This window comes from Telopea speciosissima, chromosome 4 (genome assembly GCF_018873765.1).
Source record: "Telopea speciosissima isolate NSW1024214 ecotype Mountain lineage chromosome 4, Tspe_v1, whole genome shotgun sequence".
In the NCBI taxonomy this organism is placed as follows: Eukaryota; Viridiplantae; Streptophyta; class Magnoliopsida; order Proteales; family Proteaceae; genus Telopea; species Telopea speciosissima.
In genome coordinates this window covers 63739607-63755846 of record NC_057919.1, presented here as the reverse complement: position 1 = coordinate 63755846, position 16240 = coordinate 63739607, and the positions used below count along the sequence as shown (strand labels likewise).

Here is a 16240-nt window from a genome sequence, read left to right as displayed (position 1 = left end):
TAGCCCTGATAGAACAGAACTATGTGATGCATGTTTGTGGCCCAAGTAGTTGGATGAGTGCTTGTTGGAATGATTTGAAGAGTATCTATGACTAGCATACATTTCATATTTTTCATTGGCTGATTGAATTGCAGACATAGTACTTGCTTGTGCTTGTTCATGTCTGAAGTAGCTAAGTGCAATGTTTATCCAGTATGTTGCTCCGTTACTTCTGTGCTACATTTATGATGTCAATAGACATCTCTTCGTGCATCAGGTTTCAATTTTTCCTTGAGATTTGCTCTGTGCTATGGTTTTTATTTGTTTTGACATTATCCCTTTAGATTCTTGAGCTTTGGATATCTCAGATGCTGCTTACACATTAACTAGTTATAATATGATTCTCTTGGTTGTGTAGGTCAATGATGCAGTCCTTGCAGGTGATAACATCCTTGTGTCATGCTCTTCGGACACCACCCTTAAGGTTCATGTGCTTCAGTAAATAATTGTTGGTTTGCAGTCATTGCTGTATTATTAACTTATTTGTTCTATTTCACATTATTTGTTCTATTCGGATACTTCAGACGTGGAATTGCTCGTCTGATGGGACTTGTACTAGAACTCTCCGGCAACACTCTGACTATGTTACTTGTCTTGCTTCTGCCCAGAAAAATGTAACTTCTTACTCAACCTGAGGTTTCCTTCTTAATTTCCTGCATGAAAGTAACTTTTTCTGTAGAAATATTGCTTATATGAATATTTGATGGTGCTGCATGTGCTTGTCTATACTACTCTTTTCTTGGTCTCTATGATTTTCTGATCCTTTTGTAGTGTCATGCATTTTAGAGCAATATTGTTGCTTCTGGTGGCCTTGGTGGAGAGGTTTTCATATGGGACCTTGAAGCTGCACTTGTTCCAGCCTCAATGTCCACTGATGCAAAGGAAGATGACTGTTCAAATGATATAATTGGTTCTGCGAATTCTGGGCTGCCTATTACAAGTTTACGTTCTATTGGTTCAAACAGCAGTATTTCACTCCACCAGACTCAGCCACATGGATATGGTCCTATTGCTGCTAAGGGTCATAAAGAGTCTGTTTATGCATTGGCAATGAATGATGATGGAAGCTTACTGGTTTCTGGTGGTACTGAGAAGGTATACTGTGACAGTTAAAAGTTAGCTTCTTCTTTCCAGTGTTGTTTTACTTCTGCATTACCATATCCTAACCATTGGCTATGCTTACACCTATTTTTCTTTACGATGTCTTCTGAATTAAGGCAAATGGTTCTATGGGTGGGAGCACCCATACTCTAGAATGGGTGGGCATAGCTAGTTGTGCTACATGATGGCTGATTTATCAATTCTGACTGTTGGCTATATAGGGAATGGTTTAGATTGGCCTCATTTTAAAATTCAGCCTTAAATTCAATCAGTTATCCACCCGCGTAAGGGCATACCCCCTAATTTATGTCCAATGTATCCTCTTTGTAGAGCCCTTTTTTTAATGATTTGTTTTGGCATGTGGCCAACTACATTTGCGCTGAAACTTAACATGTGAGCAAGGGACCTTGGGATCTACCTACCCACAACATTTCAGCACCACCGGATCTGCCACGTGGTACAACTCCATTTGCCCACATATACAAATGTATGGGTGGTCCCACCCATAAATCATGCTCCGAATCAGTTGATGATTTAGAAATTTGAAGCCATAATTATTAGATTAACAATTTTCCTCAGTAACCTATTATACTTTGTAGGTTGTCCGTGTTTGGGATCCTAGAACTGGTTCAAAGGCTATGAAGCTAAGGGGGCACACAGATAACATAAGGGCTCTGCTTCTGGATCCTAGTGGGAGGTTGGTGACCGGAATTTCATTCTATTTGATTGATTTGTATCTTTTTCCATTTTGGCAAAACCTAAGTCTAATTGATTGTGTTTCCTCAAATGAAACAAGAGGGGTTCGTTGTACCGAGTGCTTCATGTGTAAATTTCATTGCTTATGGAATCTTTTCTGTGCATGTGCTATCTAGCAAACCTATCATGGTCTTGTTTATCCTGGTTGGCTTCATTGATCCTTTTCTGCCATTCCATTCTTATCTGTGGTTATATCTTCTTTTAAAGCATTAATTTTACACCCTTGCTTGAGAGTCTGAGTCTTTCTTCCCTAATCTTTATTAAGCCTTCTGGAATCTTGTTCTCTATTCTGTTCTTTCTAGGTCCGAATTTTCTCTTAAAGCATCATGGTCAAGTCTTTTCTTAGTACCTCAATTCACATCCTCATTGCCTTCCTATTGTCTTCACTACAACAACAACAACTACTACTAGGGGTGCAAGTTTGGCCCTGTCGGCCCGAACCCGCCCTGATCCCGAACAGGGTTTGGGTGAGATATTTGGCCTTGAGGGTGGAATTTTTGGCCTTGAGTCAGGGTCGGGTCGGGCCAAGGTTGAGGCCTCGGGTTAAGCCTGGCCCGGCCCAGCCCGACCCTGTTTTAAGTTGTACTATAAAATATATATTGATATAATATATATAGTATAAACTTTAAATGTCAGCCATATTTTGTTATATAATATATTATATATGAAGATAATAAGTGATATAATACATTTTATTATTGTCTTATTTTACGTAAAATTGATAATTTTCTCCCCGGCCCATTCCAGTCCATGCATTTCCTTCCTCTCTCCATGATCAGGGCCAATCAGGGTCAGCCCGGTCCGACCCTAAGGGCGGGTCTGGGTTGGATTTTTCAGGCCCTAAGTCAGGGTCGGGTTGGGCCTGGGCCCAGCTAAGGGGACTTAGGGTTGGGCTAGGGTTCTATAAAGCCCAGCCCAACCCGACCCTGTTGCAGCCCTAACTACTACAACAACTGTCTTATCCTAACTAAATGGGGTTGACTACATGGATCCTTGCTAAGACACAATAATAAAAATAATAGTAAAAAGAAAAGAGCACAACAACAGCCACTTCAACTCAGCAATAAACCACCTAAATGAGGTCGGCCACATGGATCCTTGCCCTCCAATCAGCTCTATCCATAGTTGTCAAGACGGCAAGGTGACCCATGGCGGTGGATGGGTGCCTAAGCCCCTAGGTGATAAGGCGTCCAAGTGTTATTTTTTTTATTTCCCCTCTTTTCTAACATTATTTAGTAGCTATAACATATACCATATATCATCAGAAATCAACATTAAGCAACATCAAGTCATCGGAAATAAACATTAAGCCACATCAAGTCATCAAAAATCAACATTAAGGCACATCAAGTCATCAAAAATCAATATTAAGCCACATCAAGTATCAAATATCAACATAGAACTAGAAGACTGCTGAACTGAAGCCATAAGCTATTGAAAGTTTGAAACAATCGAAACATACATTTGGTTTATACTGTTTTTGGAATTGGTCATTGTCTTGGCATACCTAGTCTCACATTTAGTTTATATTGTTCTCAGAAAATATGATCTTATCTATAAGTAATTAAACTGCTCTTGATTCAGAGAAATGTTTTTGTTCTTTAAGAAGTTTGACTGGTCAAATGATTTTATTTTTACATGAGACTTTTTTGTATTAGGTAGAGCACAAAACCGGCTTTCAACAAATCCAAGATTGCTTAAATCTGATTTATATTGAAGGAGTTATGTTCTGGACTTCCGGTCAAACTTTATTTGGTGTGCACGAATGCTATCAAAATCGCTCTGAATGAAAATGATTTTTTAGATATCAAAACAAATGAATATTTTACAGCTCTTTTAGTTTTTTGCAATGTTTACCATATTAAGATTTATGGAATTTTTAGATTTGAGAAAAACCCCAGCATTAGAAAGTTGAAAATTTCACCTACCGCTGAAAATCCACTTTTTGTTCTTGAATTGGGGGGGGGGGATTTACTTTTTATCCTTTTGGAATTTTATTTTTAACTATTTTTATTGGATTCAATTAGGGGGGTATTTGCTTATTTACAAATAATATCTTAAGTAAAACATTTACTTAATGATATTTGGCATAAATAAGGGCCAAACCTGGTTTGATACCACTAAAGCGACAATCGCCTAGACCCCCCAAAATCCGTTTGGACGCCTAGGCGACGCCTTGACAACTATGGCTCTATCTGATGTCATACTTGAGACCATGGTACTAAAACTTGGAACTCGACCCTGGGAAAAACCGAGATCTCGGTCGAGTTGGTGCATTTTTTTTCCTTCAACTTGAAACCTGGTTTCGGTGGGTTTTAGACCTAGTTTTGGTCTGAAACTTGGTACTCAACCTATTTTAGGCCGTTTAAACACAATGGTACTATCAGATTTTGCAAAAACAAAGTCCAAATAGGAGTTTCACTTCGGACCCTAGGTTGGTAAGTGTCGCCATACTAAAATACCCTACTCTACACATAATTTAGTAATAGAAAGCAAGCGAAACATTCAATTAATGTAAAACAACTTAAACAAGCATTAAAAATGTTAAAGTGATACATCAAACTGTTTAACAATGTTACAACTATCATCACATAAAATTTGCTTGAATCACGCATTCAGTCCCCACTAGTGCCACATAGTCTTCCAATGACATAGTGTTGCTGTACTGTTGCACATAGTTTTCCACAACAATCATATAAGAGTTGTCACCAGCATATGCCAAGTCCCTTGTCCTAGGGTGTAGCTGAATCAACTCTCCGGCAGGTTGTACGTTGAAATTCGGAGGTAAAATGAGCTTGTGGTCTTCAAAGGGGGAAAAAAGAGCTTCTGGACAGAACTCAATCGAGAAATCTCGAGTTCTGTTGAGTTATGACACTTTTAAAGGATAAAATTGGTCGAGATCTGGGTCGATCTCGAGTTACCCGAGATCTCGACTGAGAAATTGCACTTTTAAAACTCGTATTATGACTCGTCTCGACCTCCCAGAAATCCGAGATCTCGCGAGTTTTAGAACTATGCTTGAGACAAGGCCTAAACTATGCATGTCTTTCCTCACAACTTCTCTTATGGTCAGTTTAGGCCTGACCCTAGCTCTTTTAGATCCTTCAATCTGAATCAAATCACTCCTCCATAATGGTGCATCGCAAGACCTCCATTGAACATGGGCATGCCACCTCAAACGACTTTCATGGAGCTTATCTTGTACGGGGCAACTCCCAAATCCATTTTAATATGGTCATTCCTTACTTTATCCTTCCTAGTTTTGCCGCACTTCCATCTCTGCTACACTTAATTTATCTTTACGACACTTCTTAACTACCCAACATTCCGCCCTATACATCAGTCTTCACCGAGTCATCAAATTTTATAAGTCATTACTTAATGATGCAGTATTTGTTGTACATCCATGCCATCTCAATTGTTTTTGACTCATCTTGTCGCCTATTTTTTAAAAGGGATGTAACCAGTGCACAAGGCTCCCACTACTGCAGGGTTTGGGGAGGGTCATAATGTATGCAGTCTTACCCCCGCTTCACATAGGGGCTGTTTCCAAGCTATCTCAATTGTTTTGCCTCATCTTGTCACCTATTTGTTGAGACCCTTAAATTTGTCTTAATGTGTCTTAAATGTGTTAATCTCTAATGGAAATTGTCCATTAGTATCTGAACTGTACATTCAATGTAATGACTGCAGCTTCGTCCACTTCTAAGTTATCCTTTTTGTCAATTATTTTTGACAAACTTGACTTTTCCATCTATCCTTCCCAGATATTTTTTGGCAGATTATCAGAGCAGGAATAGATTTTCTATTGCATAATTTTGCTTAATGTTCTATACTTCTATTACAATCTTTGGAAGCTTTTCTGTGAGACTTTTGTATTATGAACAATATCCTGCTTAACTAATGGATGACTTTTAAAACCTAATTGTTTCACCCAATATAATTAGACACAAGCAAATTAAAAATGGTACAGAGAAAGTGAAAATTTGAGCCTATAAGTGATAAATTTTCTCATAAAATGATAATCCATGATCTAGTTATCAACTCTTGCTAACATGGAAACTTTGGACTTTACATGGTTACACCCATAAATTTTTGTTCTTGAACCAAAAATTTATCTTTCAAAACAAGTAAATAATACAACAACAACCATAACATAATACAACAACAACCATAACCTTATCCCAACTAAATGGGGTCGGCTACATGGATCCGAAGAGGAGGCCATGACAGTAATAGAAATAAAAGTAGTAGAAGGAAGTTATATATAAAAAAAAAAGCAGTTGTCAAAGCAGCATCCCAGGAACATCCCCCTATAAGAGGTCGGCTACAGGGGTCCTTGTCCTCCAAACAACTCTATCCGCGGTCATACTAGGATCGAACCCTACCATATGCATATCCTTTCTTACCACTTGCCCAATAATCATTTTAGGCCTGCCCTTACCTCTTTTAGCTCCTTCAAATCGAATCTGGTCACTCTTCCTTACTGGTGCATTCATGGGTCTCCTTTGGACATGACCAAACCACCTCAAGCGGCTCTCACGAAGCTTGTCCTAGATTGGTGCAACTCCCAGTTCGGTTCTAATACAAACATTCCTTACTATATCTCTCCTGGTCTTGCCGCACATCCTCCTCAACATCCTCATCTCTGCTACACTCATCTTATCTATATTACTTTTCTTAACTTCCCAACATTCTGCTCCATATGTCATCGCTGGTCTTATTACTGTCTTGTAGAGTTTTCCCTTAAGCTTAATAGGCATGCGTTTGTCACATAAAACTCCTGATGCTCCTCTCCACTTCATCCATCCTACTTTAATTCTGTGGGAAACATCATCCTCTATATCACCCTCTTTGTTAATGGTTGACCCTAGGTATCTAAAGCATTCACTTTGTGGTAGCTCTCGCTCCTCAAGTTTCACCACTTCATCACCTCTCCTGGTTTGACTGAAGTTACACATCATATATTCTGTCCTTGTTTTGCTTAACTTAAAACCTCTTTATTCCAAGTTTGATCTCCATAACTCCAACTTCGCGTTACTATCAAAACAATATCATCAGCGAAAAGCATACACCAAGGGACCTCATCTTGAATATGTCTGGTTAAATCATCCATGATGAGTGCAAACAAATAGGGGCTTAGAGCTGATCCTTGGTGTAACCCAATTGTAATTGGGAATTTATTACTTTGTCCCTGTACAGTTTTGACACTTGTTACCACTCCCTCATACATATCCTTAATTATATCCATATAGTTACTTGAACTCATTCTCTTCCCTTGGGGGCATGGCAAATGAGGTCCCTAGGAATTCTATCATAAGCCTTTTCTAGGTCGATAAAGACCATATAGAGATTCCTTTTGTAAGCTCTAAAGATTTCCATAAGCCTCCTTAGAAGGTAAATAGCTTCTGTCGTGGAGTCAGGGTTAACTGAGTGAGGAAAGTACTGAGGGTGTTAGTATTTTCTGGGAGAGGAATAACAGGACAAGCTGAATATGGTATCAGAGCCTTGTGAGTAATCCCTTTTGCCTTCTGTTCGACGGAGCTCTGCTCCATGGCCTCTTATCTGTGCTTATGCTGACTTCCTTTTATGCCGCCTAAGTATGCTCTGTAGTTGCCGTCTTCGACGGATCCTCTGCATCAGAAATAGGTGTGTGTGGACTACAGTGGTCTTCTCCGACCAGATTGGTAACGTCCCTTGAGTAAGGTGTGGGTCTGCAGACAGAGATCGCTCTAAATCCCGGCACGCTTGGGTTACCTCCAGTCTGGTCAGAAAAGGACACTGTTCGCCATACACTATGCTTACTGTTCCCATCTCATGCCAGATAATAGGTCCGGTGCATCTCTGAAGGACGGAAGACATCCTTCCTCGTATTATGAGTTTACAACCTCCTACTGCTCCAGTGACCCTTAAATCTTCCCATGCCTCTAAGGTAGACTACTTATATGAACTTAATTATACCCCGGCTGAACAACAAATTCACCCAACCAATTTCCCCATCATAAACCCTTATGATGTTTTCCCCCAGTCTTCAACCTCCGTCACCAGGAAGATCAGGACAATCATCTCTCCTAAAAAGACGCACGGTCTAAAGGAGTACGTCCAGGCTCCTCCTTTCTCCCAGAACCAGGTCACTGCTAGTGGTAAAGAGCAATATTTCCCTGTGAACATCAGTTCTGAGCTGATCCGGCAATGGATCCAGTTAGGTTACACCCATCTCCATCTTGGTGCCGTCAAAATAGCCGTTACCTTCCACGGTCGTAAGGGTTTCCCAGTAGCCATGCGCCTCAATCTTTTGGACACCATATTTCGGAATTTCCCGCATGCAACCATCACGGACGTTCAGACCACTCTGAACGATGGCACTGTTTTCTACACGGTGTATCCCAATTACAACATTTCTCTGCAAGATCCGAACTGCACGATGCTTGGCGGTTTACGTCTGATTGGCAGTGCGCCTCGAGAAAGAGAGCGGCGATAGCGGCCGCTCTTCACTACCAGGTTTGCTACAGACTCCAAAATCATGCCATGAACCTCAATACTGGATTCTCCAGTAATGATGCAGCCCTGTTCGTTCAGATTGGAGAGGACCGAATCCCTACTATCACTTATGTCCCTCGCCAGATCGACAGAGCAGCCCTGCTCAAACTCATTCCTGAGTCATGGATCACGGCTTACGAGTCTACTCATAACATCCCAGTTGCTACTCCACCTCTGACGGCTACAAACCCTGTCTACAAGCCTCTTGAGGATGGCCGCACACTTGTCACATACCTAAAGCCTGCAGACATGTGCACTATGATTCCTACGGCATTCCCAGCCTGGATGGACGACGTCGATGATCTCGAAGAAGATCCTCCACCTCCTCCACCTCCAAAGCCAAAGAAGAAAAAGCACCAGCCAGATTCTCTATGGCTCTGCTACCAAGCCGGCTGTCCAAATGTCGGACCACTTGGAGAAGATCGTGGCAGATACCAGTTTATAGTGGACTATGACAATCACAAACCCTGTTTTTTGGGTTGCTGTTCTCCGCCACCAGCTCAATCTCCTCCACCGGTCACGCCCTATTGTAAACCAGAGTTACCTCCGGCTCTGCCTTCCCCTCCAACGGATCCCCCGTTAATGTTGTGGCAGACTCAGATCCAGCAGCCCATTCCTTGTTTTATGGCTTCTAGTTCAGAAGGGATCAGCAAGAATTTCCCTTCCACTGCTGACTATGAAGATGCTGATCGTCGCCGCCACAAATGGAAAGTCACTCCCCCCAATGTCCTTGACAACATTGGACAGATGGCTGCCAATTCCACAGTTGAAGCACAGCTTAACTGGCAGGCAGAAAATGCTTTGGTCCAGAACCAATATCTGAACAAGCTTCTTTCTTACCAAGAGCATCATACTCTTGTACTCCGGCACAACGAATCCGACATCCGTTACCTCAAAACACGGATTGAATCTCTCCACCAAGAGCTAATGACTATAGCTATGACGGTAAAAGATTCCTCTTATGCCTCCTTTCTCATCTCTGGCCGAGAATAGGAAAAGAAACTGTTGGAAGAACAACTCAGGATGGCCCAGACTCAACCATTTCCATCCAGCCCTACTCTCTTCCCTGAATCATTCACAACCCCGATTTACCATGAGTATTCAACTCCACATAGTTTTCCCACTGCTATGTTTAAGGAGTTACAGGACCAACAGAGACATCTAGCTTCTCTCAAAGCCAGATCCCCGAAACCGAAGCGATCCCATACATCTTACCCTGTCTCTTCCCAACCTGTTTTCCAACCTACTCCTATTTCCCTGCAAAAACCCATGGTTCAACCTACTTTCCAACCTTTACCTGACCAACATACAGGACCCCCTAGTTTTGTTCCTTGGATTCCTCCCAGATCAAAACCTGATATCCCTGATTCAGCTTGTCCTGTTATTCCTCTCCCAGAAAATACTAACACCCTCAGTACTTTCCTCACTCAGTTAACCCTGACTCCACCCAAGACCATACCTGTTTTGTCCATAGCCAAAGCTGCCTCTGTTACCTCCTTCTCGGACACAGACTCTTCCACTACCCAGAGTCCTCTACCTGCCTACCAAACCCATCCCCCGGCGCCAGATGCCTCCCAGGAGTGAAGTTGATACTGCACCACAGCAGTACCATCCCAGAGCCGCCCCTGCAGCTCCTCATATCCCCCTTCAGGCACCGAATCCTAGTCCTTTTGCCAATCAGGACCCCAAACAGCTTTTCACCTTTGATGGTCTCCCTTTTCATAAATGGCCTGAGCGAATTTCGGAGTTTCATGCTTGGCTTACTGCAGAAATGTTAGTTGCTGGAGCCACAGACGGTACTGTTATTACCAAGTTCTTGGCCCGTACCTATGGAACCCTCAGAGAATGGTTCATGGCCCTTGGTGGTTATCGGCAACTCCAGTGGACTCAGATTCCTATTGATGTCTTCATCGCACAATTGTACAATGAGATGATTGGACCCATTGAGAACAACAGACTCAAGGCCCGAGAAGAGTACTTCCAGATGAAGTGTTGCTCTTTCCAGAAGACTGATCTTGCTAAGCACTATACACGGATGTTGGACCGATTTTACATCCTTGGAGGATTGGATGACCCAAATATGAAGCAAGTGTTCCTCAATTCTTTCCCCGAACCTTTGGGAAAAGATGCCATAAAATCCTTGCACCATTTTGGTCTCTAAATTGATCAAGCTCCTATCGGTCGTCTCTATCAAGAGATCCGTAGTGCTCTGCAGAAGTTGTGTGATCAGCAAGTATTCTTCAAGCAATGGGAAAAGACCACTCATAGACTCACTGATGCTTGTGATACATCTTATCTTAAGATCAAATGCAAAGACAGAGACTGTTCTTGCCCATCCAAGAAGAAGTCCCACTTCACCAAGCTCAGTTCTTGTCCAGAAAGGATCCCCAGGAAAAATGGAAATCACAGATTTCATCGGATCAAACGTAAGCATCAGCATAGGTCTCAGCAGCAGCCCTATAAGTTCTTCAAACGAAAGAAATTTCGGCAGAAGACCTCTACCAAATGCTATGCGTGTGGAAAAATCGGCCACTTTGCTCGTAATTGTCTTGACAAAGCTAAGCAAGCCAAATTGATGCATATGCTTGCCCCCTTTTCCATCACTGATGATCCAGATGCAGATGTTGAATCCCTCTACTCTGTAGATGATGACTTCTCCCCGGACTTACTGTTTGTCCTTGAAAATTGGGAAGAAGAAGGAGAAGACTTGGATACCTCTTCCTCACCCGACTCCGAGTCCGATGGATTTGACCCCATCTACCCGATAGCCTCTCCTTTGTCCTCTCCTAACCCTCCTAAGTCACCAGCTTTTGCCATCACCAAGACCCCACTTCCTCAAGCTAGCCTCTCCATATCTCCTACCACATGGGACCGTCCTATCAAAGTTATTGGCTACTTTGATACAGGTTGTTCCACAACCATATTAGCTCCCCATATCCTTCCTCCGGATTGTTGAAAACCTCACAAGCAGTTCTTCACTGCAGCCGATGGTCAAACCTTTTCGGTCAGCCTCATCTCCAAACACCCTATCCGTTTCCAAATATTTCCCTCTTACCTTATGTCATACAGTCCTAGGATCCTCTCTTCCCGGTCGTGATGCCCTTATTGGTTTTGACATCCTTTGTCAGTTACCCCACCTCCGATGGAGTATACATGGTCTCAGCCACAAGAAGCATTTCATCCCTTGGACAACTGCTCCTAATTTGCTACTAATCACTCCTATTGTAGATATTAAAGCACAATTGTTCCTCCGTTGTGGTGCTGAGAGTACGAAGGGAGATATTACTGAAGAGGGATGTTGGAAGAGCCGGTAAGAGGTCAAGGAGTGGGTCAGGTGGATCAGGTTGTGGTGGAGCTGAAGAAGATGAGGAAGCTCCAGGGGTGAGGGGCATGCAAAGGGCAGGGATGGAAGAAGATAATGGTAGATTCTTCCTGGTCCGAGAAAGAAAATCTGTAAGGACATTATCTTTGCCTTTGATGTGACTAACTGTGAAAGACCATTGTGAGAACCACTGTGCCCATCGTAGTAGCTGAGATTCAGGGAGCTACTTCTGCTTGAACTGTAACATCTTTGGGAAGGCGGTCATATCCATCTCGATCTGGAATGTATGGCCAATAAGGAAGAACTGGAATTTCTCAATTCCACGACGGACTGCAAGAATCTCTTTGAATGTGGAGTGGTAGTGTTGTTCTGCTGGTTTGAACATGCCACTACGGTATCCGCATACACGTCGTAACTTGTCTGGAGATTCTTCAAGTAGAACCGTACCCCATTGGGTATCACTGGCATCGGACTGTAGAATACGAAGTCCTGTAGATGGGATCTGTAGAGTTGGTAATGACTGGGCCAGGGCTTTCAGATCTTTGACTGCCTGGGTATGAACAGAGGACCAGGGTGGTGCATCCTTTCTGAGGAGTCTGTGAAGATGATGCGTGAATCGGACCTGGTGTGGTAAGAACTCGGTCATGTAATTGATGATGCCGAGGAACTGTTGCAACTCTTGCCGAGTGAAGGGACCATCTGAGAATTCGAGGAGGGAGCGGCCAATATGTGGCTGTAGCTGGAATTGTCCTTTGGATATAGTAACACCGAGAAAGTCAATAGTGTCGACTGCAACTTCCATCTTTGTGGGTGAGAGCATTATACCATAGGCTATGGTGATGTCTAAGAACTGCTGAAGTAGAAGAGCATGATCTTCCTCTGTAGCAGAGAAGAGGAGTATGTCGTCTATATAGATCAAAGCATGTTCTTGAATGGGAGCATAGACCTGTAGCATAGCTTGTTGGAACAGGGAAGGAGCCACCTTGAGACCAAAGGGGAGAACTGTCCACTGGAAATGTCCACCGGGAATACAGAATCTGGTTTTGGACCTGTCATCTGGATGAATTCCGAGCTGCCAAAATCCTGCTTTGAGATCAAACTTGCTGAATATCTTCGCCTTGGAAAGTTGAAGTAGAAGGGCAGGCCGGGTAGGCAGTGGGAATTTGTCGTCAGCCATAAATGAATTGAGGGGCTGATAATTGATCACAAGCCTGAGTTTGCCACGCTTCTGTTCAGCTCTTTTGTTCACATAGAAGGCTTCACAAGCCCAAGGGGAAGATGTCTTCTCTATAAGGCCTTGTGCTTCTAGGAGGGCAACTTCTTGTCGTGCACTAGTGAGATGTTCAGGCTTCATACCAGAGTGGCTGGCTTTGGTAGGATTTGCATCCTCTTTCTTTTTGAAAGGGAGATGGATGAAGAACTTCTGGTTCTGTCAGAGGGGATGATCACACTTGGTAAGGAAGTCTGCATGATTCTCAGCACCATAACGGAGGAACAATTGTGCTTTAATATCTGCAATAGGAGTGATTAGTAGCAAATTAGGAACAGTTGTCCAAGGGATGAAATGCTTCTTGTGGCTGAGACCATGTATACTCCATCGAAGGTGGGGTAACGACAAAGGATGTCAAAACCAATAAGGGCATCACGGCCAGGGAAGAGAGGATCCTAGGGTGTATGACATAAGGTAAGAGAGGGAAATATTTGGAAACGGATAGGGTGTTTGGAGATGAGGTTGGCCAAAAGGTTTGACCATCACGCAGAAGAAGCGCTTGTGAGGTTTTCAACAATCCGGAGGAAGGATATGGGGAGCTAATATGGTTGTGGAACAACCTGTATCAAAGTAGCCAATAACTTTGATAGGACGGTCCCATGTGGTAGGAGATATGGAGAGGCTAGCTTGAGGAAGTGGGGTCTTGGTGATGGCAAAAGCTGGTGACTTAGGAGGGTTAGGAGAGGACAAAGGAGAGGCTATCGGGTAGATGGGGTCAAATCCATCGGACTCGGAGTCGGGTGAGGAAGAGGTATCCAAGTCTTCTCCTTCTTCTTCCCAATTTTCAAGGACAAACAGTAAGTCCGGGGAGAAGTCATCATCTACAGAGTAGAGGGATTCAACATCTGCATCTGGATCATCAGTGATGGAAAAGGGGGCAAGCATATGCATCAATTTGGCTTGCTTAGCTTTGTCAAGACAATTACGAGCAAAGTGGCCGATTTTTCCACACGCATAGCATTTGGTAGAGGTCTTCTGCCGAAATTTCTTTCGTTTGAAGAACTTATAGGGCTGCTGCTGAGACCTATGCTGATGCTTACGTTTGATCTGATGAAATCTGTGATTTCCATTTTTCCTGGGGATCCTTTCTGGACGAGAACTGAGCTTGGTGAAGTGGGACTTCTTCTTGGATGGGCAAGAACAGTCTCTGTCTTTGCATTTGATCTTAAGATAAGATGTGTCACAAGCATCAGTGAGTCTATGAGTGGTCTTTTCCCATTGCTTGAAGAATACTTGCTGATCACACAACTTCTGCAGAGCACTAAGGATCTCTTGATAGAGACGACCGATAGGAGCTTGATCAATTTGGAGACCAAAATGGTGTAAGGATTTTATGGCCTCTTTTCCCAAAGGTTCGGGGAAAGAATTGAGGAACACTTGCTTCATATTTGGGTCATCCAATCCTCCAAGGATGTAAAATCGGTCCAACATCCGTGTATAGTGCTTAGCAAGATCAGTCTTCTGGAAAGAGCAACACTTCATCTGGAAGTACTCTTCTCGGGCCTTGAGTCTGTTGTTCTCAATGGGTCCAATCATCTCATTGTACAATTGTGCGATGAAGACATCAATAGGAATCTGAGTCCACTGGAGTTGCCGATAACCACCAAGGGCCATGAACCATTCTCCGAGGGTTCCATGGGTACGGGCCAAGAACTTGGTAATAACGAGACTGCCGTCGTGGCTCCAAAGAACTAACATTTCGCATAAGCAGCATGAAACTCCGAAATTCGCTCAGGCCATTTATGAAAAGGGAGACCATCAAAGGTGAAAAGGCTCGCTTGGGGTCCTGATTGGCAAAAGGACTAGGATTCGGTGCACGAAGGGGATATGAGGAGCTGCAGGGCGGCTGCGGGATGGTGTTCTTTGTGGTGCGAGATCAACTTCACCGCCCCGCTATGGACAATGGGTTCGTTGGAGCCTGGGAGGCATCTGGCGCCGGGGGATGGGTTTGGTAGGCAGGTAGAGGACTCTGGGTAGTGGAAGAGTCTGTGTCCGAGAAGGAGGTAACAGAGGCAGCTTTGGCTATGGACAAAACAGGTATGGTCTTGGGTGGAGTCAGGGTTAACTGAGTGAGGAAAGTACTGAGGGTGTTAGTATTTTCTGGGAGAGGAATAACAGGACAAGCTGAATCAGGGATATCTGGTTTTGATCTGGGAGGAATCCAAGGAACAAAACTAGGGGGTCCTGTATGTTGGTCAGGTAAAGGTTGGAAAGTAGGTTGAACCATGGGTTTTTGCAGGGAAATAGGAGTAGGTTGGAAAACAGGTTGGGAAGAGACAGGGTAAGATGTATGGGATCGCTTCGGTTTCGAGGATCTGGCTTTGAGAGAAGCTAGATGTCTCTGTTGGTCCTGTACCTCCTTAAACATAGCAGTGGGAAAACTATGTGGAGTTGAATACTCATGGTAAATTGGGGTTGTGAATGATTCAGGGAAGAGAGTAGGGCTGGATGGAAATGGTTGAGTCTGGGCCATCCTGAGTTGTTCTTCCAACAGTTTCTTTTCCTTTTCTCGGCCAGAGATGAGAAAGGAGGCATAAGAGGAATCTTTCACCGTCATAGCTATAGTCATTAGCTCTTGGTGGAGAGATTCAATCCGTGTTTTGAGGTAATGGATGTCGGATTCGTTCTGCCGGAGTGCAAGAGTATGATGCTCTTGGTAGGAAAGAAGCTTGTTCAGATACTGGTTCTGGACCAAAGCATTTTCTGCCTGCCAGTTAAGTTGTGCTTCAACTGTGGAATTGGCAGCCATCTGTCCCATGTTGTCAAGGACATTGGGGGGAGTGACTTTCCATTTGTGGCGGCGACGATCAGCATCTTCATAGTCAGCAGTGGGAGGGAAATTCTTGCTGATCCCTTCTGAACTAGAAGCCATAAAACAAGGAATGGGCTGCTGGATCTGAGTCTGCCACAACATTAACGGGGGATCCATTGGAGGGGAAGGCGGAGCCGGAGGTAACTCTGGTTTACAGTAGGGCGTGACAGGTGGAGGAGATTCCCACATCGCTCAGCGAGGCTGTATACTCTAGCTAATATAGTGGTTGCCACCCTTCCCCTGGTAAGCGCGTTTTCCAGGTGCGTAGGCGCGACTCTATCTTGGTATCAGAGCCAGCGCTCGTTGGGGGTGTGATATGTGGCGAAGGTGCGTAACCTTTAGTCCTACATCGCTCAGCGAGGCTGTATACTCTAGCTAATATAGTGGTTGCCACCCTTCC

At 43.6% G+C, this 16240-nt stretch overlaps 1 protein-coding gene across 2 annotated transcripts in view; it reads left to right on the top strand.

Annotated features, from left to right (window-relative positions):
- Window positions 1-16240, top strand: part of LOC122657403 (WD repeat-containing protein 48-like) — a 64032-nt gene that overhangs the window by 17726 nt on the left and 30066 nt on the right. For both annotated transcript variants that reach the window (XM_043852100.1, XM_043852101.1), the window contains exons 4-7: window positions 398-463; window positions 564-653; window positions 826-1134; window positions 1740-1837. In XM_043852100.1, coding sequence (XP_043708035.1) covers window positions 398-463; window positions 564-653; window positions 826-1134; window positions 1740-1837 — 563 coding nt within the window. The remainder of the gene's footprint in view (window positions 1-397; window positions 464-563; window positions 654-825; window positions 1135-1739; window positions 1838-16240) is intronic.